Source organism: Nothobranchius furzeri, chromosome 11 (assembly GCF_043380555.1).
Source record: "Nothobranchius furzeri strain GRZ-AD chromosome 11, NfurGRZ-RIMD1, whole genome shotgun sequence".
Classification (NCBI taxonomy): domain Eukaryota; kingdom Metazoa; phylum Chordata; class Actinopteri; order Cyprinodontiformes; family Nothobranchiidae; genus Nothobranchius; species Nothobranchius furzeri.
In genome coordinates this window covers 27506862-27534804 of record NC_091751.1, presented here as the reverse complement: position 1 = coordinate 27534804, position 27943 = coordinate 27506862, and the positions used below count along the sequence as shown (strand labels likewise).

Here is a 27943-nt window from a genome sequence, read left to right as displayed (position 1 = left end):
TTCATTTCATTTCAATTCAATTCAATTCAACTCAACTCAACTCAACTCAACTCAAAAGACTTTAACTTATTAACTAACAGCCGTTTTCGGGACAAAAAGACCCTGACTGCCAGCGTCTTTGAGCGTTTTTACAGTTTTTTTGAAGAGTGATAGAATATTATGCTCCTTGACCATGTAAACACCAAAACTACGAAAAAAAGAGTAGACTCACTTCTTATATCAGGAAGAATCTGTGTGTTTCTAGCTTTTTCCGTTCTTTGAAAATTTGTTGTCGAAGTGTGAGCTGCTGAAGCCTTTCCGGTTAGCGCCTCGCATCCCAAAACAATCTCCTAATTCATGGATTTTCTGCTTCCTGATCACGTGACGTGTGACACACATGGGTGAAGATTAGCTTTAGAGCTCATTCCCAGGCCAGCCCCGTTAAAAAATGCAATTGACCACTTTAGTCGTCAATGGCAGTGAATGGGTTAATCCCAGAGGGGGAAAAAAATTGTCTTTTGTTGCAGAAGCTCACATTACCAAAGGAAAGAAATATATATAACACAAATAAAAACATTCAACACAGTATTAAAACCAACAATACAGTATAGAACAAAAAATCTGCTGAATGATGGTCAGATTTTGATATGGACGAGCTACCACTGTCCTCCACCCTCTGTTGCAGTAGGCAGAGGGACTGTAACAGTCTTGGTGTTTGGGCTGTGGCAGCTAGCGTTCCCACATAGTTTACGTCTCTAAAAAGTCCATAAAAAGTGGATTAGCGCGAACAGATCACATCATCCATCTATGGCCGCCATGTAAACCTGACTCTGGACCAGAGGTGGTCGCATATTTCACGCAAAGGATTTTGGGGGCTAGGAATAAGGTGGATCTGTAAATATCTCTCAGTAAGTAGATGTGCTGATATACTGCCTGCCTTGGAATGGATTTTCCTGCTTGGGGCTGTTGATGAAACCAGAGTTCCACCAAGTGGATTTAGTCTCACTCCATAAAAGGATCACATGGATATTGTCTGTCCAAAGACAATCTTGGCTATTTACTAAACATCTCAAAACATTTCTTAGGTTTTATCAAGATCTGTATTATGACTCAAGAATATTTGTTTATTTTTATTACCATGACTAGATAGTTTCCTCAGACCATATTCTGTTATCAGGTTTGGTTTTCATCTGACACTGTTATAAGGAACATCCTAAGAACACAGGACCTTTTATTTTTGAAGGGTTCATATGAAAAAAAAAAAAACAGAGCCAGCCAGCTTTTCACACCTCGGGCATGACATCTGGCGGATCAAGAAAATAAAAGAGGACAGATGAGTAGAAATGTCAACCTCGTCTGAGGATGTTGTTGCACTCAGAAGAGGTCACTGTAGTGGGAAAATCGCTGAACTCTCAGAGCAGAGTGCTCATCAATGCTCCTCTGAATGTCACACATCTGAAGGTTTTCTCTGACTGTGTTTTGAAAGTTATTCAATTCTTGAACTTGACTTCCAGTATGCCAATTTAACCCACCCTTACACAGTAGTACTACGTAAGGTTGTGGGAACTGGTGTTTGTACCATTGAACTGGTATTGGGAGGTGATGTGTTTGGGAAATTATAATATTTGAGGCATGTATTGCTTATACACTGAACAAAAATTTAAATGCAACACTTTTTTTGCTCCCATTTTTCATATGATGGGCTTAAAGATCTAAAATTCATTCCAGATACACAATATCACCATTTCTCTCAAACATTGTTCACAAATCAGTCTAAATGTGTGATAGTGAGCACCTGGGCTTTGCTGAGATAATCCATCCCAACTCACAGGTGTGCCACATCAAGATGCTGATCTGACATTATGAGTAGTGCACAGGTGTACTGCCCACAATAAAAGGCCACCCTGGAATGTGCAGTTTTTTGCTTTATTGGGGATCTGGGGACTCAGAAACGGTCAGTATCTGGTGTGACCACCATTTGCCTCATGCAGTGCAACACATCTTCTTCGCATAGAGTTTATCAGATTGTCAATTGTGGCCTGTGGAATGTTGGTCCACTCCTCTTCAATGGCTGTGCGAAGTTGTTGGATATTATTGGGAACTGGTACACGCTGTCAAGCACATCCCAAACATACTCAACGGGTGACATGTCCGGTGAGTATGCTGGCCATGCAAGAACTGGGACATTTTCAGCTTCCAAGAATTGTGTACAGATCCTTGCAACATGGGGCCGTGCATTATCTTGCTGAAACATGAGGTGATGTTCATGGATGTACGGCACAACAATGGGCCTCAGGATCTCATCACGGTATCTCTGTGCATTCAAAATGCCATCAATAAAATGCACCTGTGTTCTTCATCCATAACAGATGCTTGCCCATACCATAACCCCACCACCACCATGGGCCACTCGATCCACAACATTGACATCAGCAAAGCGCTCACCCACACGACGCCACACACACCGTCTGCCATCTGCCCTGAACGATATAAACCGAGATTTATCCGTGAAGAGAAAACCTCTCCAACGTGCCAGATGCCATCGAATGTGAGCATTTGCCCACTCAAGTCTGTTACGGCGACGAGCTGGAGTTATGTCAGACCCCGATGAGGACGACGAGCATGCAGTTGAGCTTCTCTGAGACGGTTTCTGACAGTTTGTGCAGAAATTGTTTGGTTATGCAAACCAATTGTTTCAGCAGCTGTCTGAGTGGCTGGTCTTAGACGATCTTGGAGGTGAACCTGCTGGATGTGGAGGTCCTGGGCTGGTGTGGTTACACATTGTTTGCGGTTGTGAGGCCGGTTGGATGTACTGCCATATTCTCTGAAATGCCTTTGGAGATGGCATATGGTGGAGAAATGAACATTCAATGCATGAGCAACAGATCTGGTTGACATTCCTGCTGTCAGCATGCCAATTGCACACTCCCTCAATGCTTGTGGCATCTGTGGCATTTTGCTGTGAGACAAAACTGCACATTCCAGGGTGGCCTTTTATTGTGGGCAGTCTAAGGTGCACCTGTGCACTACTCATGATATCAGATCAGCATCTTGATGTGGCACACCTGTGAGGTGGCATGGATTATCTCAGCAAAGCAGAAGTGCTTTAGACTGATTTGTGAACAATGTTTGAGAGAAATGGTGATATTGTGTATCTGGAATGAATTTTAGATCTTTAAGTCCATCTCATGAAAAATGGGAGCAAAAACAAAGGTGTTGTGTTTATTTTTTTGTTCAGTGTATATAATGACAAATAAAGATAAGTAATGCTTCTTTGTTTTAGTGATTGTCATTTTAACCACAATCATTATCCATGTTTGCAGGAACTGGAGAGAGTGACGGCGCTACAGACCAACCTGCAGCTGGCAGCAGTCATTTGCACTAATGCTAGAAGGTAATGATATTCTGTAATATTCTACCTGCACTCTCAAACAGCTCGTTCACACTAGGGCCCGACCGATATGCTTTTTTTGGGACCGATCCCGATATAAAACTTTTAACAAAGGCCGATACCCGATATAATGGCCGATATATCTCCCTCACAAAAAAAAAAGAAATAAAAATGTTCTTAAACTTAAACCTTTCACTCTCTGCCTTTTTGATGCAAACTTATTTCTCTATTACACACCAAAGATCTGTGTCAGTAACTCATTAGGGTTTCCAAGTAATGCAATTATGATTTATTTTGCAGATCTCAAAAACAACAAAACACACAAACTCAGTTACAGCATAAATCTAACATTCAAGTTTTTTCTTGTAAACTGTGGTTTCCACAAATACATTTTAACTAAAAGGAATATTCCACCACTCAGTAAAATTGTGTCCTTTTAAGATTCCCCAGAGTTAGACAAGTCAGAACAAGCATTTTATAACCAGCCCAATATGATCTGGCAGCAGTTGGTTTTCTTAGTTTAGCATAAAACAATGTAAGTGAATTCACATACATTGTAGTGTTTTTTTATGTAGGTGAATGCAAGCCTTCCCTTCCATTGCTTTATGCTAAAACAACTGGTTACAAATTGTTTTTTCTGACTTAGCTAACTCTGGAGAATTTAACAACACACACAAGTTTAGGGACAGAAGATCCCTATAAGAATATTGAAATAATAAAAATTCAGCAATATATAAAACGTATTACTTGTGCTTTGTAACAAAGTAATACCCTGTGGAAGTTAACTTGGTGAACTTATTCACCCTGGACAGGAAATAATTGAACATAAGAAACATAAATGAGAATAAATTAAAAAAAAAAAGTTCCAAAACAATAATTTGTGTTCGAAGTTCAAAGGAGTGGAGCCACACAACGAGTTCATAAAGCTGGTGCCATCTGCTGGATAGGTAGCACAATATCAGCCATATCGGCCGTCTTTTGGCCAAGAGCCGATACTGTTAATGACCCCAATATCGGCCGATAATGTCGGCCGGCCGATATATCGGTCGGGCTCTAGTTCACACCACCCCTGCATACTAAGTATCTGTCTCCTAACCATGATCATTTCCCCTTGTATATAAAAAAAAAAGCGGTCACCTGGGTTTAACTTAGCAAATAGGTAGGAGCGCCTATTGGATAATTACTGAATGGGTGATTATCTTCCAGCGGGACACAAGTTATTTAACCCTACTGGTGCAATTATTTACTTTTCATTTTCTTAAACAACCATGTGGAAAGACACATTTAGTGGTCATGGAAAATATGTTAGTTTGTGTGAGAAGGGTCAGATCACCTGCATCAAGCACAGAAAACATCTAAGGAAATGCAGAAACAACTAAAACTGGGTTAAGAGCTGTCCAATGCATTATTAAAAACTGGTCTGATAAGTCCAGATGGACCCTGTTCCAGAGTGATGGTGCATCAGGGTAAGAAGAGAGGCAGATGAAGTGATGCACGCATCATGCCTAGTGCCTACTGTACGAGCCTGTGGGGGCAGTGCTATGATCTGGGCTTGCTGCGGTTGGTCAGGTCTAGGTTCAGCAACAGGATGTGCTCCAAGAATGAGGTCAGCTGACTACCTGAATATCCGGAATGACCAGGTTATTCCATCTTCCCTGATGGCACGGGTGTATTCCAATATGACAATGTCAGGATTCATCAGGCTCAGATAGTGAAGGAGTGGTTCAGGGAGCGAGACATCATTTTCACACATGGATTGGCCACCACAGAGTCCAGACCTTAACCTCACTGAGAATCTTTGGGATGTGCTGGAGAAGACTTTGTGCAGCGGTCAGACTCTACCATCATCTATGCAAGATCTTGGTGATACATTAATGCAACACTGGATGGAGATAAATCTGGTGACGTTGCAGAAGCTTATTGAAACAACGCCACAGTGAATGTGTGTCGCAATCAAAGCAAAAGGTGCTCCAACAAAATATTAGTGTGTGACCTTTTTTTTGGCCAGGCAGTAATATCATCGTAATATCATCATCGCAATATTAATCAATGTTATCGCATATCGCAGGTTTTCCTAATATCGTGCAGCCCTAATAATAATAATAGTAATAATAATGATAAATAAATAAATACATAAAGAACTGTGTTCTTTGGCAATTGTTGCAATATTCTAGTTCAAGACTATTTATTTATTCTACATATCAGGATTACATTCTGGTTTTATTAAACTCAAATGTTAAATATCTACATGTCTGTTTCAGAACTGCGGCTGTATCCCTGCTGGTGTTTTTGTTTATACTTAATTGTCATAGTTTGTGGGTATAAATCATCTCAAAATGAATAAAAATATGTGAAACTCATCTGATCTTTTTCCTGCTAAGACAACTTCGTGTGTCAAAGGAGGGGTTCACTGAGGCCAGCCTGGGTCTGTTAGCCAATCAGAGGAGGCGACAACTGCTGACAGGCCTGCTCAAGTCCCTAAGGACCATCAAGACCCTGGTACAATCACCACTCACCGTTATTTGTGTCGAAGGAAAATTTGACTCCAAACTACTTTTGATGGTTGCCCACTGGTAAAAGGCAAAAGGCGGACTATAATGTTTTTGTTTGTTTTTTTCTCTTAGCAGAAAATGAACCACTTATCCAAATGAAACTCAGAAAGTAGTGATTATTTGTGCTTCTGTTGTAAATGTTTGGAGACAGCATAATTCAAACAATACCCACCTGATCTCTGAAAATACATAAATGGATATTATTCAATGGGATTTACAGATACTGAGATCCCATCTTGTTATCTCTGAGGAATGACAAATATAACTTCCTGATTTCTCAATAGAAAGAGAAACTCTAGCAAGAAAAGTGGCGGGAAATATTTGTTTCTTGCTAAGCCTTTAACTTTTAGTTTGGTATGATCTTCTGTAAATGGCAATATAAGCAAGTGAAACGTTGGGCCAGCGGTGGTTCTTTGAAGAAGTATTTCCAACTCATTTTTAACTTTTTTGCTCTGTACCCAACAGCAAAGAACAGATGTACGACTCAGCGAGATGCTTGAGGTATTGTAAACACACACACACACACACTCGCACGCACGCACGCACGCACACACACGTTTGAATTGAAAGGTCAAATAACACTGGGAGTTCAGCTACATTCTCTAACAGCTACACAGACACAGATCCAGGTTTGATGTTTTGTTTATTGAACTATTTGACTCATATGGTGGGATTGCTAATTTAATTCCTTTTTAGTTTGCATCTGAAGTGAATAATTATGGATTTCCTTTGAATTGTTTAGAAAATGCGGTACAGTTGGAAAAGACATTAAATGAGCTTTCTGCCCTCCTCACTCAGGAGGAAGACTATCCGGGAGCTATCCAGCTCTGTCTGGAATGTCAAAAGGCCGCCAGCACCTTCAAACACTACAGCTGCATCAGGTACAGTAATAACAGGTGGATCCTGTGGTTTAACTGGGTCCAGTGGGAGAAGGTCTTGGACCTGCATCTCCAGCTGCACGAGGAAATTTATGATGGAAATACGATCTTTCTGGGATATGTCTGCCTGGAATAATCAGATGCGAGTTCTGCTCAGGTCGAAGACATTTAGATGTTAGTCATTTTTGAATTTGTCTTTTCTTTGAAGGGCAGATCGATGAACACCAGACGTTTTTGTTGTTGTTTGTTTCTGCCTCTCTTTTTCAGGGTTAAACCTGATTGATCTGTTTAGAGAACTTTCACTTGGGGACTTTTTTCCTCCGGTTTGGCACACGGGCATTTCCTCGTGGCTGTTTGTTGATCGAGTTGGGATGTTAAAAATAGCTTTTAAAGGATTTTTTCCATCTTCACGCATTGTCTTTTTGGCTTTTAGCTCGACAGAAGGAACACAGTCTGAGGACAGTTTCAGTGCTCTTCTTGCTACAATCCAGGTTATTTATTTTCCTCTGAACAGCTCGGTATGTTAGGCATGCAGCTGGCAGTTTCATTTTAAGCATATTGCTGCTTATTCCCTATTGAGAAAGCATCCAATTACAAGATTTAGAGACTCTGGCAGGCAGCCAGTGAGCCATGAGTTACAGATGGTTATACACACACACGCTTGCACGCACGCACACACACACACACACACACACACACACACACACACACACACACACACACACACACACACACACCTTTGTCTGATGCTAACGTCACTTATAAAATCATCTGAGAATAAAAGTATGGTTTCAGCATCACACGGAGTTTTGAGTTCCCATAAGACTTTGAACATGTCTGTCCTGCCCTGTAGATGTTGTAGATTTGTGCGTAGATGGGAAGCTTCTTTTGTACGTTCTTGCCGTGTTTGTCTTCAAAGTCCAGTTTTGGTTCTTTTTTAAACACAGATCAGGTTTTTCTTTACCTTGCTGCAAACATCCTCAGAGCTGACGCTGATGGTGGCGCCACTTCCTACTCAATTTATCCCCGGGCAGCAGAGGACGTTGTCGCCCTCTGCTTCTTCTGTTGCTGCTCTTGTGTGTCTTTTAGGGCTGCAACAAACGATTATTTGGATAATCGATTAATCGGATGGGGTCTCGACACGATTAATCGATTAATCGGATTACATTGGGAAATTTTTAAAAACTGCTAGGGAAACGTTATTTCTCTCCTTCCTTCACTTTATTTAACACAACATTATTAGAAAACAGTTCAATAGCAGAAAAACAACATGCCATCACCTAAATTGTCTTATAAGGTGTATAGACAGAGACCCTAATCTACATCTATCTGTGACCTAAAATGCTTGGTCCAAGTTAAACAGCTTAAGGGCAATTCTCATCTGTTTTGTTTGATCTCATCTGTTAACATTTATTTTAAATGTAATTAAACATAGGCTGTGAATTAATCAAAATTGATCACTATTTCCAAAAATGACTGAAAAAATACCAAATAAAACAAAAGTAAATGAATGCCATCCTCCTTGCGATGATGCCCTGGGCAACTGCCATAAAGTCACATCAAGAAATGCTGCTGATCATTCCAATGATCCCAAATAGACTCACATTAGGCCACATGAAAGCAACTGAACCCAAAAATATATGAACCAGTATATAACTGCACTCTCACACAACACGCCTGCAGCAACAGTTAGGACTCCTCCCTCCCTTTTAAAAGCGTTTTTGCTTCCGAGGACATTGTGGTTGTAAAACCACATGCTAGTAGTCTGGCCCCGGTGTGATCAACCAGTTTCTGCGGGAATGTGACGGCGGAACCAGGGCCAGATTAACACTTTGTTGTACCCTGGGCAACAATATTCAAGGGCTCCATCATCACGACCCGAGGATCACCATAATATGGTCACATACAGAATATTTTACTGTAATATGCAGTAAATATACTCAATACTTGAATGCCTGACAACACGTAACCCGCCCAGAGTAACCTTTGACCCACCTCGTGTGGACTGACCAATGAGGAGAGGGTCTTAACTTGAGGCCCTCTCTTCATTGGTTAGTCTGCATGAGACTGACTCTCAACTGACGTTCAAAGTCATAGGCAGCGAAGCGTCTCTGTGCAGCGCAAAAGCCCGGGTGGACAGTTTGTTTAATGTAGGGTGATCATATTTCCATTTCCAAACAAGAGGACAGGGGATCTGTGCCTATGACGTCATACTATGGCAACACCACACAAACCATGTTGGGACCCATTTTTTGTAAGAACTAAATTAATATCAGATTCTGCCAATAAAAGGGCTCTAAAACAATTCATATGTAAATATTTTGCATATTTAATGCAAAATCTCATTTTTCTGCTTTAGTGCTGCAACAAGGTTTTATTAATAATAAATTATTATACCTTTTGTTTTACTACAGCATCGGTAAGCTTCCTGTGCACAGATTATTAAGGATGCTTGTTTCAGCTGTGAGATTAGACGATAGGATCAATGAAAAAATAAGTTGTCACACACTCCATGGAAACTTTCAGAGAATCCACAAATAGCGGCTTTCAAATGGTTTTGTTACTTTTTGCAAGTTTAGAAAAGAAGCAGATGAGACAGCATGTCTGATTATTTAGTTTTTCATCTGATAATATTAGAACATGTCAGTAATGTCTGAGGGGCTTTTATAAACACCGTATAACTAATACTCCTGGAGAGGGTATGAATTACACAGAGGCTTCTGGGGAGCCCAGTTATTGGGGGGGGGGGGGGGGGGGGGGTTGGGCATTTTGCCTTGGCCCCCAAAATGTCTTGAAACGGCCCTGGGTGTGTGACTGAGTTTTGAAGGTGATCTGAATTGTATCAGATGCATAAATATAACATGTGTATAACTTATTGTTTTTTACTGGTAAAAACGTGTAGTGGAGATAAATCTACCTACATTTTACTTTTCAACACTTTGTTTTGTTTTCTTGTTTTTATTTAACTATTTTCCTGTCCTGTCTGTCTCATCTTCCTGCATCTCCTCTTAATTCTCCAGAAAATCTGTCGCCTGGATTCTTACCTTTTCACTTCATCAGTTACTTTTGAGCAGATCATCTTCTGACCGCAAAGTGCAGAGTGCGTTTCGATGCTGCGTGAGGTGACATCACCACAGCACAGGTGATGAGCTCCGCAGTAGCGCGCTTCAGGCACAAATAAGACAGAAAATAGAGAACATGTGCAGACAAGAACGATGTGTGCTAATTATAGTTTTTTGGTTGCGCCACTTTGAGAATGGACCGTGCGCTGGAAGCAGCTGCCTGGATCGCTGCGCAGCAATGCGGAACCGGTTCGCAGCAGCACAAAGTCTGCAGGCTCTCCCTCGCGCTGATCTGCCGGCTCTCCCTCGCGCTGATCTGCGGCTCTCCCTCGCACTGATCTGACTTGCTCTGGTCTGCGCGCAACGGCGGGCGGGGGGGCGCTTTTGGAAGAGTTGTGCGACACAACGAATCGATGACGCAATTCGTTGCCAACGCTTTTAGTAATCGATTTTCATCGAATTTATCGATTCGTTGTTGCAGCCCTAGTGTCTTTGACTTGTTTCTTTCTCACACTCCTTTCTATGTTCTGTTGTTCGTGTGTTGAGTTGGCGTCCGGTTTCTTGTACGTTTTATTGCAGAGCTTACATGGGATTTCGTAAGCGACTCCACATTAAAGTCCAGCTGGTATCTTGTCTTTTGGGTGTACTAGTCTTTTTCTAACTGTTGTGTATGGTTTTGTTGGTGTGTTTATGTTGTGTTTTTTCATTGTTGCTCTTACTTTTTCTGTTATGCCTTTGATGTATGGTAGGGTTATAACTATTGACTACACGTGTCTACTATTGACTACACGTGCTGCAGACACGTGTAGTCAATAGTTTAGCACTTAAGTGCATTTTAGTTCAAATTTAAATTTTCTGCCTAAAACTGTCAGTGTTGTGCCGTTGCCAGCTAAAAACTCTGCACTGCATTTGAATTTAAATCTGCCATCACTATTGGCTAAAACAGGGGTCGGCAGTCCGCGGCTCTGGAGCGGCATGCGGCCCTTCCATCCATCTGATGCGGCTCTCTGTGCTTGTAAAATAATGAATGGATATTTAAATAAAATGCTTTATATTTTACTGAATTAATTTTACATCTGTATGTCAATTCTAAATGTAAAGATTGTCTGCGTAAACCTGAACAGTTCCAACCCGGTCTTACTGTGAGACCGGGTTGACGGGTCACGCTTGTGCGTAATCATATGCGCTTCCTGAGCTGAAGAGGATGTGAGATTCTGGGATTCTCCTCAGACGGCTCCTGGATGCTTTGCCACATTGGAGACAGGAACAAGCGCTATTCAGCCAAAGTTTCATGATCAGGGAACATTTTCTAAGTGACAAGTCTCTCTGAGAGACAGGGTTTGGAAAACACTCGCTTCAGTGGGAGGAATCTTCCCGCATGCGCTCTGGTTCTGCGACGTGCTCCAAGCCAATCTCCACATCTTCAGCTCGCTGTGCACCGTACGTATGCGCTGACAGCGAGCTGCGCTGAGCAGTGTTCAGCTCAGATGTTCAGATGGGAATCTTTTTTCTTGAGTGATTTAGCTACATATGCGATGTGCGTAACGGATAAAATGTCAGTTCCCTTCCGCCACACACTCCATTTCAGTCTGCATGCGTCGGGGTAATTCTTTCTACTCTTTCTCCGTCAAAACAAACGGTCAAATACGGGAACTATCCGGTCAACACAACACAAGCCCTGCTTTTAACTGTTCTGTTTTCTTGTGAAAATTGTTGCAAATTTAACTTGATTAACACCAGAGCCAGGCGCACTGTGCCGTTATCTCCGTCACTGTAAATGAGTGAAAAACAAAATGATCGGATCCTTTTCTGACCTTCCCCACCTACAAAGTTTAATTACAACAATCAAACTGCCTGCATTTGTATTCTGAACAGTCTAAACATGTTTTAAAAAGAAACATATGACAAAAGTGGCACCTGCTCAGTAAAACCACCAACAGGGTGAAAAATATCAAAATATTGTAAGCAGAGACGGGCTACAACTTCTGGATCCACTTTATATAAATCGTTTTATTGATTACCGTAAATCCTCTAATACAGGCCCGGGCCTGTATTTGAGTCAAGCTCATCAAGCTCCAGGCCTTTATTGGAAGGAGGACCAGAATTAGAGGCAGGCCTCAATTTCTATTTGAGCAAAATGAACTAATGGTTCGCTGGAGTTTTTGACAATTAAAATTGCGCCCACATTTTCAAAGTTAAACACATTTTTTTTAACAACGGTAGTTTCTGCTACAGCCCCCTCCCCCGCGCAGCGGCCACAAACTCACTGATGCGCCTGCAGCCTCTCAGAGTTCCTGCTGCTCTAAACATTAAATTTAATTATTTCATTTTCTGTTCCTCACTTCTGATTACTTTCAATGGTGTCTGTTTGTTGCAACCACCAGGTACAAAAACTAACTTGTTTTTATTTGACTATTTTTCTGTCCTGTCTGTTTATTATCTTCCTGCATCTCCTCTCAATCCTTAAGAAAAACTGCTACCTGGGTTCATATATATTCACCTTATGAGTTACCTTTGAACTGCAGTTCTAAAAGATCTACCGACCGCAAAAACAGCGGAGTGCGCGCTGCTCGCCGGCCGCATCAGTGATCGGTGCGTCACCGAAGGACAAGGTGATGCGCCCCGCTCCACAGCAGCGAAACGCATCAGGCGCAAATAAAAGACAGAAAACATTCAAGGAAATGAGCCGACATGAACGATCGCGTGTTAAATTAGTTTTTGAGGTGGCGACACCTAATTTGATAATGTTACTGTGGCCGTGCTCAGGACGCAGATCTACCAACTGCAAAAACAGCGGAGTGCTCGCTGCTTGGCGGCCGCATCAGTGATCGGTGCGTCACCGGAGGACAAGGTGATGCGCCCCGCTCCACAGCAGCGAAACGCGTCAGGCGCAAATAAAAGACAGAAAACATTAACGGAAATGAGCCGACATGAACGATCGCATGTCAGTACCGACGCTCTGGCACAGCGTGTTGCGCCCCCCCACCCCCACCCCCACCCCACCCCCCACCCCCCGACGCGCAGGAGCTTGTCACCTGCTGACAGCAGCCTGCTGTCTTTTCCGAGGGCTGCATCTTGCCGGTCATTATCACATGACAGCGACTAGTCGATGACAGGCATAAAAAGTCACTATAGAGCAGTGAAGTCAACTAGTGACTAGTTCATACAACCCCTACTGCTCCCCAGAGTGTTCTGCTGCATAATCAGCACGTTCTCTTTGAACTTGATATCAAATTTTCGCCTCCTCTTCGTCTCCGCACGGTTAAAGTTACCCTCGCGGTCTATCACTGGCAAATCAAAAGTGAGACGGATGACACAACCGCCCCCCGTACCTGCTTTTTACCACTTTCCACCCGGCCACAATAAAAAACCGGCCATTATTCACCTCCGCCGACTCCGACACCGGCCAAAATATGATACCCGACCGTTAATTGAATACAGGCCAATATTAGAGGATTTACGGTATCTTCTTATGAAAGATAACTTTGACATACACGAGCGACCGGTACTGGCTTCTGTCACCTGTTGTGATTGGTTAAAGCAGCTCTCTGCTGTCTGAGGGTAGGCCCCGCCCACAACGCCACAGCTGCTGTGGCTCCCAGTGTTTTCTTTACTGTGGGAAACGGGTAATAATGGCTCTTTGATGGGAACAGGTTGCCGACCCCTGGGCTAAGAGGTACCCTAGAACATTAGCTGGTGCCATATGATGTCACAATGTCGTTGTGAGCCTGTGTGTGTGTGTGTATTTGTTAGCGGCTCCGCCATCTCAGTCTGCTAGGCAACAGCATTTGTTGCATTTTTCAAACAGGAAGTGGGAGTTGAGTAAGAATCTGGTAGGGGATGACTTGCTCTTTAATGTTTAGAGTCAACCTGATTTAAGACGGGTGCACAAAAGCAGCAAAAGTAAAGAAATGAATCTGAGATCCAGTGGTGGTTGCTGAGAGGCATCCTAATCACAGCAAGCTTTAAGTGACTGAATCTGATATTTTTATTCAAACATCTTTAAGTCAACTAAGTCCTATTGAAACCTGTTTGTTAGCAAAGTATCAGATAAACCACCTGATGGATTTGAATGAAACTCAGAAAATAATTGTTACACAAACATCTACAACTTGTTAATAACGTTAATAACCACCACGTCTAATTAACTTGAGTAAGCACAAAATGCTATTTTCATTACATTTATTTCATTTAACAGAACATTTCCATTAGTTACTGGAGGAAGCAGTAGTGAGACAGACAAGTTGATACTAATTAACCTCATTTAAGCTGTAAGATTTAAGACTTCAAAAGTTCTGATGATTTATCTTTTAACAAATACAGACAAATAAGAGTTCTTTTTTGACTTTTAAAAAATGTTTTCCTGTAATAATTTAGTTCGGGATGAATAAAATGAAAGCCTCCTCATTGTCCTGTGAGTCCCACACTTTCTGAGGTCTCGTTTATGAAACCCCGCATGAGATCGAACACAAATACTCACGAATGCTGACAAAAGTGACAAAATAAAATCAGTTTCTAAATCTGTGAAAGAGCACCTGTTCCTTTGGTATAATTGGCTACCGGAATGTGTGCACATGTCAGGGAGGTGGTTGTTGTTGCACTCTTTAAATCTCAGTATTCATCTGTTTAGAGCAATCACAGTAATCCTGTATATGTCAGTATAGTCTGGCCACGACCCATAGACAGATCTCAGTTGTGGGGCAGAATCTAAGGTTGTCTTTCAGACTGTCTGCGCATGCTATTGGACAACGAACAACGGACGCTATGTACCCCATGCTACGGATACATCCTTTTTCTAAATAAATTACTCAAGTTTCTCTAGCTGCTCATGAGTCAAAGAAAAGTTCAAAAAGAAAAAGTCCACAGTTGATGCCAAAGACGTTTCAAACGAGCTGTCTCCATTCTTGTTTGATCAGTAACATCCCGCCTACCTACTGAGTGCTGTGATTGGCTCACCAAACCGATAAAGGGTTGTGATTGGACTGCTGCAGATGTCCATCATGGGGCTGTCCTCCATTACATCGTGGAAAAACTACATAAAACATTAAAAAAATAAAATAATACATAGTTTTTCTTAACAAACATGCTATGATTGGCCATCCGAGGCTGCCAGTTTCAAATGGGAAATTGCTAGACTGTCAATTTTGCTTCAGAAAATGAAGGTCTAGGTTCTAGGCTAAAACTTCTCAATCCGGAATCTCGTTTAAAAACGGACGTCTTGAAGTCAGCCAACCAAGGATTCGGCTATATTTTATATTATTTAGTTTTGTTATTTAGCCTGTTGATGATGAAATGAATTGAGTGATTGTGCAAGGACCTTTATGGACTTTTAAAAATCCTCCAGTGCTCTATTTTGTGCGTATGGAATGGTTATAACCAGGATTGCTGGAGTGGGACTTTGTTCTAGAAAATTTAGAAAAGTAAAACAATGGAGGGGACAGAGCGTCCTCAGTGGCAGCCCTAAGCTCTGGAATGACCTTCCTGTTCAGATTAAACTGTCTTCTTTTGAGATGATTTTCAAATCAAAGTTAAAGATATTTTTTTGAGCTTTGATTCTTTGGGATTACCAACGTTTTTGATTCTGTTTTCATGCGTTCTAATTATAACAAATTTGTATTTTTTGCTTATGAAGGTTTTTATGCATGTTTTATTATTTGCCAGATTTGTTCAGCACTTTGTTTGGCATGAAGTGACTTCCAAAGATCATATATAAATAAAGTAATCGATACCATAGACATGTGCAAGAAATACTCATAAAAGATTCTTCATTTTTTGGCGATAATGTAGCGTTTGGGGTACGTGTTGGGGTTGATTCTGAGCTACCTAATCAGATTGAATTAGATTTACTTATTTATCTTTATTAATTTATTTTTTAAATGTTATTTATTTATTTATTTATTTATTTTTGGGGGTTGTAAGCTTTCCCAAGGAGGCCAATTGGGTGGGAATTGACATCTTGCCCAGGGATGCCTCGGCCTCTATTAGAAGAGATTTGATCCACCGACCTATGGATCGGTGGACGAATGCTATACCCGTTCGGCCGTAGCCACCCCTTAATCAGATTTTTGCTCAATATTTGTAAATTAGTCCAAGTCTGAGCCATTTTGTGTTTTGTAAGTTTGATTTATTGTGGTGGTCAGTCAGTAATAGATGTAGATATACTTTCAGTCATTACTTTCTGAGATTTTAACCAAATTCACCCTGTGGTTTGTGAAACATTTCGATAACATTTTGTATTTTGTTAGTTTAATTCATAATGTCGGCACCAGATTCTGAGACTATAAAACATTTTACTGGGAGAGAATTTTTAAATCCTTTCCCATGAGTCTCCACCCCACCAGCAGCACTGGAAACCACTGCAGCAAGAAGGTTTTCACAAATGTTAACACCCTTCAAAGCAGAGTACACTCATGCTTCTTTGGTGAGTCAGCAAATCAATGTAGAGGGACCAGCCTCAAGGCCTTTTGGAATCCTATTGCCAGCTATAATTGAGAAGTAGTTAAAAGGAATAAAAAGCTTTCCGATTTCCTTGTGACCCAGTGCAGCCCTTGTAGTTGCTGCAGGGAACAGAGTGATAATTAGCTTTTTCTTCTCATATGTTATTTATGCATTCCTTCTGATCATAGAAGAGTCAGTATGATGGGAGAAACGTGTGTGTGTGTGTTGTACCGTAATTTCCGGACTATAGAGCGCACCTCAATATAAGCCGCACCAACAAAAAAAAAAGTTTTTCTACACACACACGTAGCACTCAAATACAAGCCACGGTGCAGCAGCCACATACAGGTCTCCGGTGCACAGCGCATGTATGACCATAACATAAGATAATTAGACAGAATGATGCTACACGGAGGTTTTTCGTTGTTTTAATTCAACAAAACGAATTTTAAACACGGGTGAACGTGCGTGCAAGTTTAGAAAAGAAAACAGCACTGATAGCATTCATATTTCTGGATGGTAATAAAATAAAAACAGAACTGACACGTTATTACCGGTAATTTGCATGTTTAGAAGAAAAGAACAGCGCTGACACAGCATTAATGAGCCCTGGATGATTAGAAAATAAAAACTGCACACAAAACATGCCTGGTTAGTAAATAAAACACACTTGCCTACCAGAAGAAGTCATTTGCTCTCATCTTCCTCTTGTGCACTAAAGCCATTAAAGTCCTCTTCTTCAGTGTCGGAGTTGAACAGCCTCAGAAGAGCTTCGTCACATACCTTTTCTGTGGCGATGTCAGTGTCGCTGTCCGTGTTGCTGTCATCATCCCCGGGTGAAGCTGGCTTGAATGAGTTCTTCCCGCTTCCGTCTCCAGCGCCGTACCATGGATTCATTCATTCATGCCAAGCTTACGTGCGGCAGCACTGTTTCCCTCCTTTACTGCCAGATCGATGGCCTTCAACTTAAATGCGGCATCATATGAACTCATACGTGTAGTTACCATGATGAGGGGGTATGGATTTGAAAAAAAATCTTCGTCGTGCCGGCTGCTTGCATGTGCTAAATTAAAATGAGCCCTTTCTTCGATTTCCACTTTTGACTTCCTCCGGTTTCACTTTCTGCCAAAGCGCCCCCTGGCAGGTGAAGGAAAACCTTCAGTAAAGCCGCACCTCATTATAAGCCGCATGGTTCAAAGCGTGGGAAAAAAGTAGCGGCTTATAGTTCGGAAAATACGGCACATCACGTGGAGGCTGAAAAGGTCAGGTGAAGGTGACCTAGGTATAATAACCTATTTTAGTCTTCTCCCAAACCTTGCATTCATTTTAGAGGCAGGTTTGGGCTCTGGATATTTCCTTGGAAAACCAACATGTGAAGGTCCCAAATTTCCCCAGATTTGGGAAACAAGATACACAAGTTGTCATGTTCTGTGCCCCTTTTGTCCCCAGCTCCCTCCTGGTTTCCCTCATGTTCTCCATTCTCCCCACCTTTTGGTTTAGTGTTTCAGTTCTCCTGTCTCCTTTAGTGTGTGTGTGTTTCCTTTCCCCACTTCATTTTTCTTCTTTTTAGATCGCCCTGTGTCTTTGTTTCTATTATGTTTATAGTTGAGTTTGGTTATTTCAGTAGCTTTGGTTTTCAGGATTATATTTGTTTTTTCCCCCTGCTTATTTCTGCTTCTCCTTAGTTCATTGTTTTCACCTGTGCCCAATTCCCACACACCTGCCCCTCGTCTCCTATCACCCATCGTCTGTGTATATACCCTGCTTGTGTCTCTCTGTGTTGTCGGTCCATTGATGTTGTCAGCGTTGTTTTTGTCCCCCTCTAGTTTGTCAGGTTCTTCGTGCCTTTTGGATTTAGCTTACCCTCCTTAACAAAAGGAATTATTTTTTTTCTTACAGCCTCTCCTGCCTCGAGTCGTTCTGGGTTTTTGCATTTTGGGTCCGACCTCCTCCGCTTTATTGTTGGTAGTTAAGAACTTTGGGAAAACACCAGTTTTTTTTAAGCCACAGTGTGTAATATTTTAATTGTTTACTATCAAATTCTTTGTTGCCATTTACTAACTTGTTCTCATTTATCAAAGTCTATTCTATATACAGTATACAGTATACAGGCCAAAAGTGTGGACACATCTTCTCATTCAATGTGTTTTCTTTATTTTCATGATCATTGGTAGATTCTTACTGAAGGCATCAACACTATGAATGAGCATATGTGGAGTTATTGTGTACTTAACCAAAAAGGTGAAATAACTGAAAACATGTTTCATATTCTATTTTCTTCAAAAAGCCATCCTTTGCTCTGATTACTGCTTTGCACTCTTGGTATTTTCTTGATGAGCTAACAGAGGTAGTCACCTGGAATGGTTTTCCAACAGTCTTGAAGGAGTTCCCAGAGGTATTTAGCACTTGTTGGCTCCTTTGTAAATGGTAAATGGTAAATGGTAAATGGCCTGTATTTGATATAGCGCCTTCTAGAGTCCTGGAACCCCTCAAGGCGCTTTACAACACAATCAGTCATTCACCCATTCACACACACATTCACACACTGGTGGGGATGAGCTACAATGTAGCCACAGCTGCCCTGGGGTGCACTGACAGAGGCGAGGCTGCCGAGCACAGGCGCCACCGGTCCTTCCGACCACCACCAGCAGGCAAAGTGGGTTAAGTGTCTTGCCCAAGGACACAACGACAGCAACAGACTGAGTGGGGCTTGAACCTGCAACCTTCAGATTACGGGGCGAGCACTTAACTTCTGTGCCACCGTCACCCACCGTTTGTAAATGATCATGGTCATGAAAATAAAGAAAACACATTGAATGAGAAAGTGTGTCCAAACTTTTGGCCTGTACTGAATTTCTATTAGCTTAAATTTGACATTTTTAAACACATAAACTGTGGCCGACGCTCCATAGTTGTGCGCCACCTTGAAATATTGTAGCTGTTTAGGGACGTACAAGATATATTGCTCTGCATTTCATGTTTGCTCTTGGACATGAAAGTCCTCTCTCTAAATGTTGTGAGGGGGCGGCGCCGGTTCTGTCCGTGGCACATCTCTGAAAGCAACGCCAACTGCAGGAAGCAGCAAAGCTGCAGAAACAGAAAAGATAACGTGAAGATGGTTGAAAGTTGGTGTGCAGTGTTTTCTGTGTGTGTGTGACCCCGAAGTAGCTGTCAGCTGTCTTTGTCTCCAAGCACCGCCATGACACATTGCCTTTTTGATGCATGTGGTCTACTGTAGCTGCAATACCTTCTGTGAACTGTGCGGTGCTAAAGAGTCAAATGTTTTTACACACTGGGGCTTTAAAGGTCAAAACTAAAGTGCTCTTGTTTATTTACCAGTTTGTGGTCTTGTTTAGCCACATGTGCTTCCAGCCTCTTACTGGTCATCTCTCTTTTGGGTTTGTTACACTGGGACTGGTTCCTGTGTCTTTAGCCTGTGGTCTTTTGGAACAGCTCTGTCTGTGGTTTACTTCCAGTTACGCTTCTGTAATGAACAGGAGGTAATTTATCCTCTTGGCTTGAGCTGCTTTGGTGTATTCTGGTTGGCAGGAGTCAAAGCCTTTCCTCTGTACCCTGACTGTTGAGACGGGTTTCCTCAGTAGCCTGGACCTGGAATTCATCCATTCATCCATCCTTATGTTGCTTAGCCAGCCTTCTAAGGTCGTTCTCTCAGTTTTCTCTGAGGAAACTGGCTTAAGCTCACCTTCTGGTATTGTTGTAATGTGATTACTGATTGTAATTAAGGTCATCACTGTCTCACTGGCCCTGCATCTTTTTTGAATGCAAAGCTCATTGCTATTTAGGTAATTTGGCAGCTATTTGTTTGCTAGTTTTAACATGTGAACTTTTCAGCTACTTTCATCTATTTCTTTTAAATTAATCCAAATTGAGAAATCAAGGAAAGAGTAATTATTTCTCCTTTTGCTTCTTGCTTTTTAACAAACCACATGTGGGACATCTACCATCTCCTCTGAGTTTCTCTCATCTCATCATAATTCTCTGCCCCCAGCTGTAGCCAAGATGCTTCATTAACAATTTGTTAAGGACACTGTTTCCCTTGGGCATCCCACAGACTCACAAGGCACAACATAAGAGCAAGCTGACCTGATGAAGACCGCAAGCAAATTGGAAACCGAGGCAGAGAAACGACAGAACAGATAATTATGAATGGAGGCAACGCTGAGTGAGGCAGTCACAAGGGAACTGACTTAGTGTCTCGGGATCTGTTGAACAGTCAGGATTTCTGTTGTTGTTGCTTTTTAACTTTTGAGTTGAAAGCTTTCTTTTCTGGGATGAAGAACATTTTCAGCTGCTATCAAGGACACCTGGGCTTCTTGGCTAATGTTATGCTCTCACATATGCACTGACAGTCATTAGTTTCACACTAATTTAAGTGCAAAATGTGTAAATAATTTAAAACTGCTAAATGAAGCTGTTGAGTCAACCAAAAGGCGCACCCTGCTACTCACTGACTGAGAAACATTTAAAAGGTTGTTTGTACCAGTGTAGCAGTAGAAGCCTGGGCCAGGTCAAACCGTGTTCTGTGGAGAACCAGAGAATGTTCTGGCAGAAGAACTGAGGTGAAGAGTTTTTTTGTGAAGCGCCTTGTGATTTTTATCTTGAGAGGCGCTATAGAAAAGATCTTTTCTTCTTCTTCTTCTTCTTCTAAGCAGGCTGGAGACGGATTCCTGCTGTAGATGAAGATGCACGTAATAACGCGTAGGCTAACAGGACTGAATATGAAGCATAAAGTTATTCCTATTTTTACACAATAACTCTAAAACACTCCTTTAAGGTGGGAAGCTTGTGTGGGTAAACTGCTGGAACTGATGAGGTAATGGTGTATGACAGTGTTAGTTTTCGTTATTTTGTTTTTTCGTGAATGAATGTTTGCACGCTAAAACAAAACTAAAACATACACCAATTAAGACTAAATAATGACGAATATGGACCGACATTTTCATTGACGAATGAGAGATGATAACGAAAATGGACAGAAACGAAAATCCAGTCAGAAAATAGAAAAGGTGGGAGACGGGGGAAAAAGAGCCAATCAGCAAATGGAACAGGCGGGACTAGACCAGAAAGAGTCCGGAGCCGGCCGCTGTTTGTACAAGCTACCGCTAACCAGACATCATATACTGATGTTTATGCCGGTAAAGTTATGTCTGAAGAGAGAAAATGGCCGCGGCTGAGAGTAAAAGCAGTAGATGTGACGATCTGAAAAGTATTTTGCTAAGGGAAAGCACGTTGAATTGCCTCTGTGTATGAAATGTGCTAAATAAATAAAGCTGCCTTGCCTTGCCTACTCGTTGTGTGTGTACACATCCGCAGTTTCCCCTGGTGAAAATAAAACAGAATTTTAGTCAAAAGACTAAAACTGAAATAAAATTTCTTGTCAAAATTAACACTGTACATCTGTGCTCGCTGCAAAACGAAGGCATGGAGACACCACGCCTAATAGGGTTGAATGATCTATTGTTTTCTGAACAAAATAGCAATTTCTATTAATGAGATCAGGTGACTGTCAAATCTATGGTTGTTTGCAATACTCCTGACTGACCCGGGATCTGTTGTGTTGACTATTTTAGACATCTAGGATTTTCCCCGACAGCGGCAGCAGCGAGCCGGAGTGATGAGTAGGGCTCATGGAAGCTGAGCCCAATTTTTAAGCTGACAGAGCTGCACATTTTATGCTTTTCCTTTTGGTTTTTTATTTTAGCACTTACAGCCAATTTTAAAGGTGTGGAACACTGAAGAAATACTTTTTAATGATTATTTTCGCATTCTAACGGGTCACTCTGAGTTTTTCACGCAGGCTGAACATGAAAACAGTGTCCTACACCTATCTCCTGCATTAGCTTCTGATAGAAAATAGACGATGAAACTTTAGGATTAGATAATACTGACTGATCTACATCACACTGTCACTTAACATTCATGCATTCACCCATCTTGACTCACGACAGGGAAGGCTGTTGTTGGTTTAGTGTCCAGGAAACAGCAGAGAATGTCTTGGCTAGTAGAAGCTAACCGTTAGCGTTAGCAACTCCACCACACAGCAGAAGTCCTCTGGGTGTTATTTGTGGAGATAAACATCAACGTTGCTAACCTGTTAGCAGCCAGATCTTTTTGTGTAGCCCTGCCCCATGTTGAGTCTACACATTTTGAGAATCTCTGCAGCGGAAACTATCTGAAAGAGGGAGGACCATCTGGTAGAAGATTTTGAGCTGATTGGAGGAAGCGCAAGGTAGTGCCCGGTTTGCACTGGCTACCATATTTTGTCTTTAGCCAGTCACAGTAACAACTCAAATGACGTATACCATGTGCGCCTGGAAAATAACAACTCGCTCAAGCTTCATTCATTCACTCACGTGGCAATTACCATGTCTTCAGGTGATTTCTGCCAGTTTTGCGAGAAGAATATGCGCATAAGCTTTACTTGGTCACCAACCAGGCTAAGCCTCCCTGGCCCCACCTTCTCTGCTGACATGGACAACGCTCGGCAGCTAAAGGAACCGCGGGCCTCCCCTCTGCTGATACTGACGAGAAACGGTAGCGGAGGAAACCCTGAAGGGTGTTTTAAGTCACACAGTTATGTCATACGAACCTGCTAAAGCGACTCGGCAAACTTTCGGTCATTAAACGGCCGTTGAAACAGCACCAAACTGAGACGTTCCGTCATGGTTGAAAAATGCGTCCAAAAAGAAAGTTGAAATGATGTATTTTCTGGTCGTGACATACATGTCTTTCAGGGTTTCATTTTGACGTTTAATAATGACAATTTAGGCTTCTTATTACTTTAAAAAATAATACAAAAGTTTTAGAACGACCCATATTTTCCAGTTATTTTTTTCAGTTTAAGTAATTCAAGTCCAACTAAATAAATAGCATTTCTTGCAGAAATGCCGTTTGAATGCTGGATAGCTTAAACTGTAAGCTGAATCTGCTTAATAGCTGAACTGAAGCTGAAAGTAAGCAAAACTGTCAAAATGAGCAGAATGTTTTGAAAGATTTAGAAGCAAAAAGCACCAAAAAAATGAATAAAGCACAAAAAGTAAGTGAAGAACGGAGAAAAAAATCCAAAACAGCAGAAAACTGAAATCTGTGAACATTGTTTAAAAATCTGGACCGCAAAAACATCTAAACACTTGTTATTTGAGTAGGACTAGTTTAACTTTTTAATTTTTACATTTAGGTTAACTGTGAAATGAGCAGCATATGCTGAATTCAGAAACTGATTGCTGAAGCTGCTGAATAGCTGAAGTGAAGCTGAAACTAAGCTAAATTGTCAAAATGAGCTGAATGTATTTAGAAGCAAAAATCACCAAAAAGTGTAATAAAGCTCAAAACGTATGTGACAAATGGAGAGAAAAATGCTAAACAGTGGAAAACTGAAATATCTGAACATTGTTTAAAAACTACACAGCTGAAATGTTTAAACACCTGGCATTTGAGTAAGAATGCATTAATAGTTACATTTCCACAATTAGCTAAACTGTGAATTCAGTAACATTTGCTGATATCTGAAACTGATAGATTAACATATGTTCATATTGTGCAATGTGTGGATGAATGGTTTGATGGATAGAATGGTAAATTGTAAATGGCCTGTATTTGATATAGCGCCTTCTAGAGTCCTGGAACCCCTCAAGGTGCTTTACAACACAATCAGTCCTTGACCCATTCACACACACATTCACACACTGGTGGGGATGAGCTACAATGTAGCCACAGCTGCCCTGGGGCGCACTGACAGAGGCGAGACTGCCGAGCACTGGCGCCACCGGTCCCTCCGACCACCACCAGCAGGCAATGTGGGTTAAGTGACTTGCCCAAGGACACAACGACAGCGACAAACTGAGCGGGGCTCAAACCTGCAACCTTCCGATTACCGGGCGAGCACTTAACTCCTGTGCCACCGTCGCCCCAACGACGTTATGTTAATTAAACTATATTAATTAAACTAAACCTATTTAATTTCAGCTTGTGTAAAAACTTAACATTCTATGTTAATTAAACTAAAAATGTTTAGTTTCAGCTTGTGTAAAAAATTAAGATTCCATGTGAGTTTAACTAAAAAAATTTAGTTTCAGCTTGTGTAAAAACTTAACATTCTATGTTAATTAAGCTAAAATATTTAGTTTCAGCTTGTGTAAAAACTTAACATTCTATGTCAATTAAACTAAAAATATTTAGTTTCAGCTTGTGTAAAAACTTAAGATTCCATGTGAGTTTAACTAAAAATATTTAGTTTCAGCTTGTGTAAAAACTTAACATTCCATGTTCGTTAAACTAAAAATATTTAGATTCAGCTTGTGTAAAAACTTAACATTCCATGTTAGTTAAACTAAAAATATTTAGTTTTAGCTTGTGTAAAAACTAAAGTGGTATAAGGCAACGGGTTTCCTCGCAATTTGCGAGTAAAGTCAACTAATTCGGGTTAAGAGTGTATATGTAAGATTTCTCTATAGGAGCGTCCAATAGAGAGTGTGAGGGACCACAGATCTGCCCCCCAAAGATGTGTAAGAGATGGAGGGGGCTCCAACTCCCAGAGATCCAGGAGTTCAATCATCTTCTGGCTAAATGGAAGTACACACTCACACATATGATACATCAAACCGATCGGCTTGGTGAGATCAGTCCTAGTGGAAACATTTAAAGACATATTACTTGTTATATTCTATAGGATTATAATAAAGTAATTAATATTTTGATTTCACAGATGGGTCACATCTTATTATTGACTAACACTTTGTTTGATTAGCTTTATTAAAAATAGAGTTCTTTGATTTGTTAAAAGGAGAGAGTCCATTCTTCATTCTTCTCTTGAGCTGGAAAGAAAGCAGTTTATAGCAAATGCATGAGACCTTGAGGCCATATCTCATGCAGACTGTGTCAGAGGAGAGGGGGATAATGACATGTGGAAACAGTCCTTTTATTCTGTTACATTGGTTAGTTTATTATTCTGCTTTTGTATGTTTTTTGGCATTTAACAACTTCCACAATTCTTCAACTATTTACACAATTTTGGTATCAAAACGTTCAGCTCTTTCAGCTTATGCCGGCAATGACTTTTGGTATTAACACATTTTATACTTTTTGAGATATTCAGCTTTTTCAGCGATTTTTGGTCCCATTGAAATGAATGGGATTGCTCAATTTTCAGCTAAATCCTATCAATTATTTGAACTCTTACTCTTATAGGGTAACTTTAACCTAGAGACTTCATTCAAGTTTCAACAAACTCACAAGACTTTCAGCTATTACAGTGATCCCTCGTTTATCGCGGTAGATGCGTTCCAGACCTGGCCGCGATAGGTGAAAATCTGTGAAGTAGGGACACCATATTTACAGTATTTATTTAACAGGTACGTACAGTATTCAGACTTTTAAAACCCTCCCTTTACATAGTACTGTTAACAAACCACCCTCAATGTACATTTTATGAAGAAATTGATGAAAAAAAAAACCAGGAATTTCTTGATATTTTGCATAGAAAAATACTGCGAATCGGTGAAAAATAACGCGAATCGGCGAATTTCCCTTGAATTAGGCTCCAAAGAAAAAATCCGCGAAGTCGTGAATCCGCGATAAACGAACCGCGAAGTAGCGAGGGATCACTGTACTGGTTGAAAAATATTTTTGATATCTATTACAGTTTTTCTAAAATCACAGGTAGAAGCTGAGGTACGACTTGAGATTTGCAGAAAAAATCACAAAAATTATAATGGGCAAAGATAGGAGCAATGACCCTCCTTTGCTCCATTTCTGGCTTTGTCCTGAGAAAACCGTAAGTCCGATTGAAATGATTTTTATACAATGTTCACAGATTTCAGTTTTCTGCTGTTTAGGATTATTTTTCTCTATTATTCACTTACTTTTTGTGCTTTACTTGGTTGTTGGTGCTTTTTGCTTCCACATCTTTCAATACATTTAGCTCATTTTGACAGTTTTGCTTAGTTTCAGCTTCAGTTCAGCTGTTCATCCGCTTCAGCTTACAGTTTCAGCAGCTATCCAGCATTCAAACAGCATTTCTGCAAGAAATGAAATTTTTTCTAGTTCTGTTTGCTTCACAGCCAGAACTCATACATGTAGTTACCATGATCAGCGGGTATGGATTTGAAAAAAAATCTTCGTTGTGCCGGCTGCTTGCATGTGCTAAATTAAAATGAGCACTTTCTTCGATTTCCACTTTTGACTTCCACCTGTTTTGCTTTCTGCTAAAGCGCCCCCTGGCAGGTGAAGGAAAATCTTCAGTAAAGCCTTACCTCATTATAAGCCGCATGGTTCAAAGCGTGGGAAAAAAGTAGCGGCTTATAGTCCGGAAAATACAGTACATTTCAGAATTATCCAAAAAGGCCTTTTTCTGGGAACACAGCTGCTCTGCTACCAATTCCCACAGGTGTTCAAACTTTTCTGGATTACTTACACCCCCGTCTGTGCATAAAAGCAGTGTTGGAACATACTGTGGTACCATACCCTCGTGAGCATCAGTTGAACAATACTGTACTGCAAACAATAGTGTGTTGCTACAAAAATGGCGAGAAAAAGGCAATTAACAATGGAAGAGAGACAGACCATCATAAAACTTAATAATATAGGTCTTTCTACAGAGAAATTGCAAAGAAAGTCAAGGTTTCTGTGAGTACAGTTTCCTTCACCATCAAAAAGGCACTCAGAAACTGGGGCAAACTCTGACAGGAAGCGGTCTGGCAGACCCAAAGCCACAATTGCATCAGAGGACAAGTTTCTGAGTTAACAGCTTGCGTGATAAGCCACTCACAGGACAACAGCTTCAAGCAAAGTTGAACAGTGGTCGTAGTAAGCAAGTCTCAGTTTCAACTGTAAAGAGAAGGCTTCGAGCTGCAGGTTTGACAGGACGAGTTACAGCAAGAAAGCCACTGCTAAGACGTCAGAATAGGAGAAAGAGGCTTGCCTGGGCCATGAAACACTGCCATTGAACCACTGAAGACTTGAAGAAGGTAATATGGATGGATGAATCCAAATATCAAATCTCTGGTTCGTCATGCAGGATCTTTGTACGCTGTCGGTAGGTGAATGGATGTTTCCACAGTCTGTGGCATCAACTGTCAAACATGGAGGAGGAAGTGTGATGGTCTGCGGCTGTTTTGCTGGATCCAGGGTCGGTGACTTGTACAGAGTGAGAAGCACCCTGAACCAAATCGGCTAACACAGCATTCTCCAGCGCCTTGCACTACCCTCTGGTATGCGCCTAGTTGGTCAGGGGTTCATCCTTCAGCAAGATAATGAAGCAAAACATAAGTCCAAGCTATGCCAGAACTACCTCAGGAAAAAAGAACACGATGGTATGCTTGTTGACATGGAGTGGCCAGAACAGTCTCCAGACTTAAACCCCATCGAGCTGGTTTGGGTTGAACTGGACAGAAGAGTGAAAGCAAAGCAACCTACAAGTGTGACACATTTATGGGAACTTCTGCAACAGATGTGGGAAGAACTTTCTGAAGAATATTTGATTTCTATTGTAGAAAGAATGCCACGAGTGTGTTCAGCTGCTATATCTGCCAAAGGTGGCTAGTTTGATGAGTCAAATGTTTAGAATACATTTTGGTCTGTAAATTGATTCCATTATTTCTTTTTTAACTCCAGTTGCTTATTTGT

The 27943-nt window shown here is 41.2% G+C and overlaps 1 protein-coding gene across 2 annotated transcripts in view; it reads left to right on the top strand.

Moving 5' to 3' along the window:
* Positions 1–27943, top strand: part of vps50 (VPS50 EARP/GARPII complex subunit) — a 224695-nt gene that overhangs the window by 37743 nt on the left and 159009 nt on the right. For both annotated transcript variants that reach the window (XM_054744890.2, XM_054744888.2), the window contains exons 6-9: positions 3303–3373; positions 5752–5869; positions 6388–6423; positions 6721–6803. In XM_054744890.2, coding sequence (XP_054600865.1) covers positions 3303–3373; positions 5752–5869; positions 6388–6423; positions 6721–6803 — 308 coding nt within the window. The remainder of the gene's footprint in view (positions 1–3302; positions 3374–5751; positions 5870–6387; positions 6424–6720; positions 6804–27943) is intronic.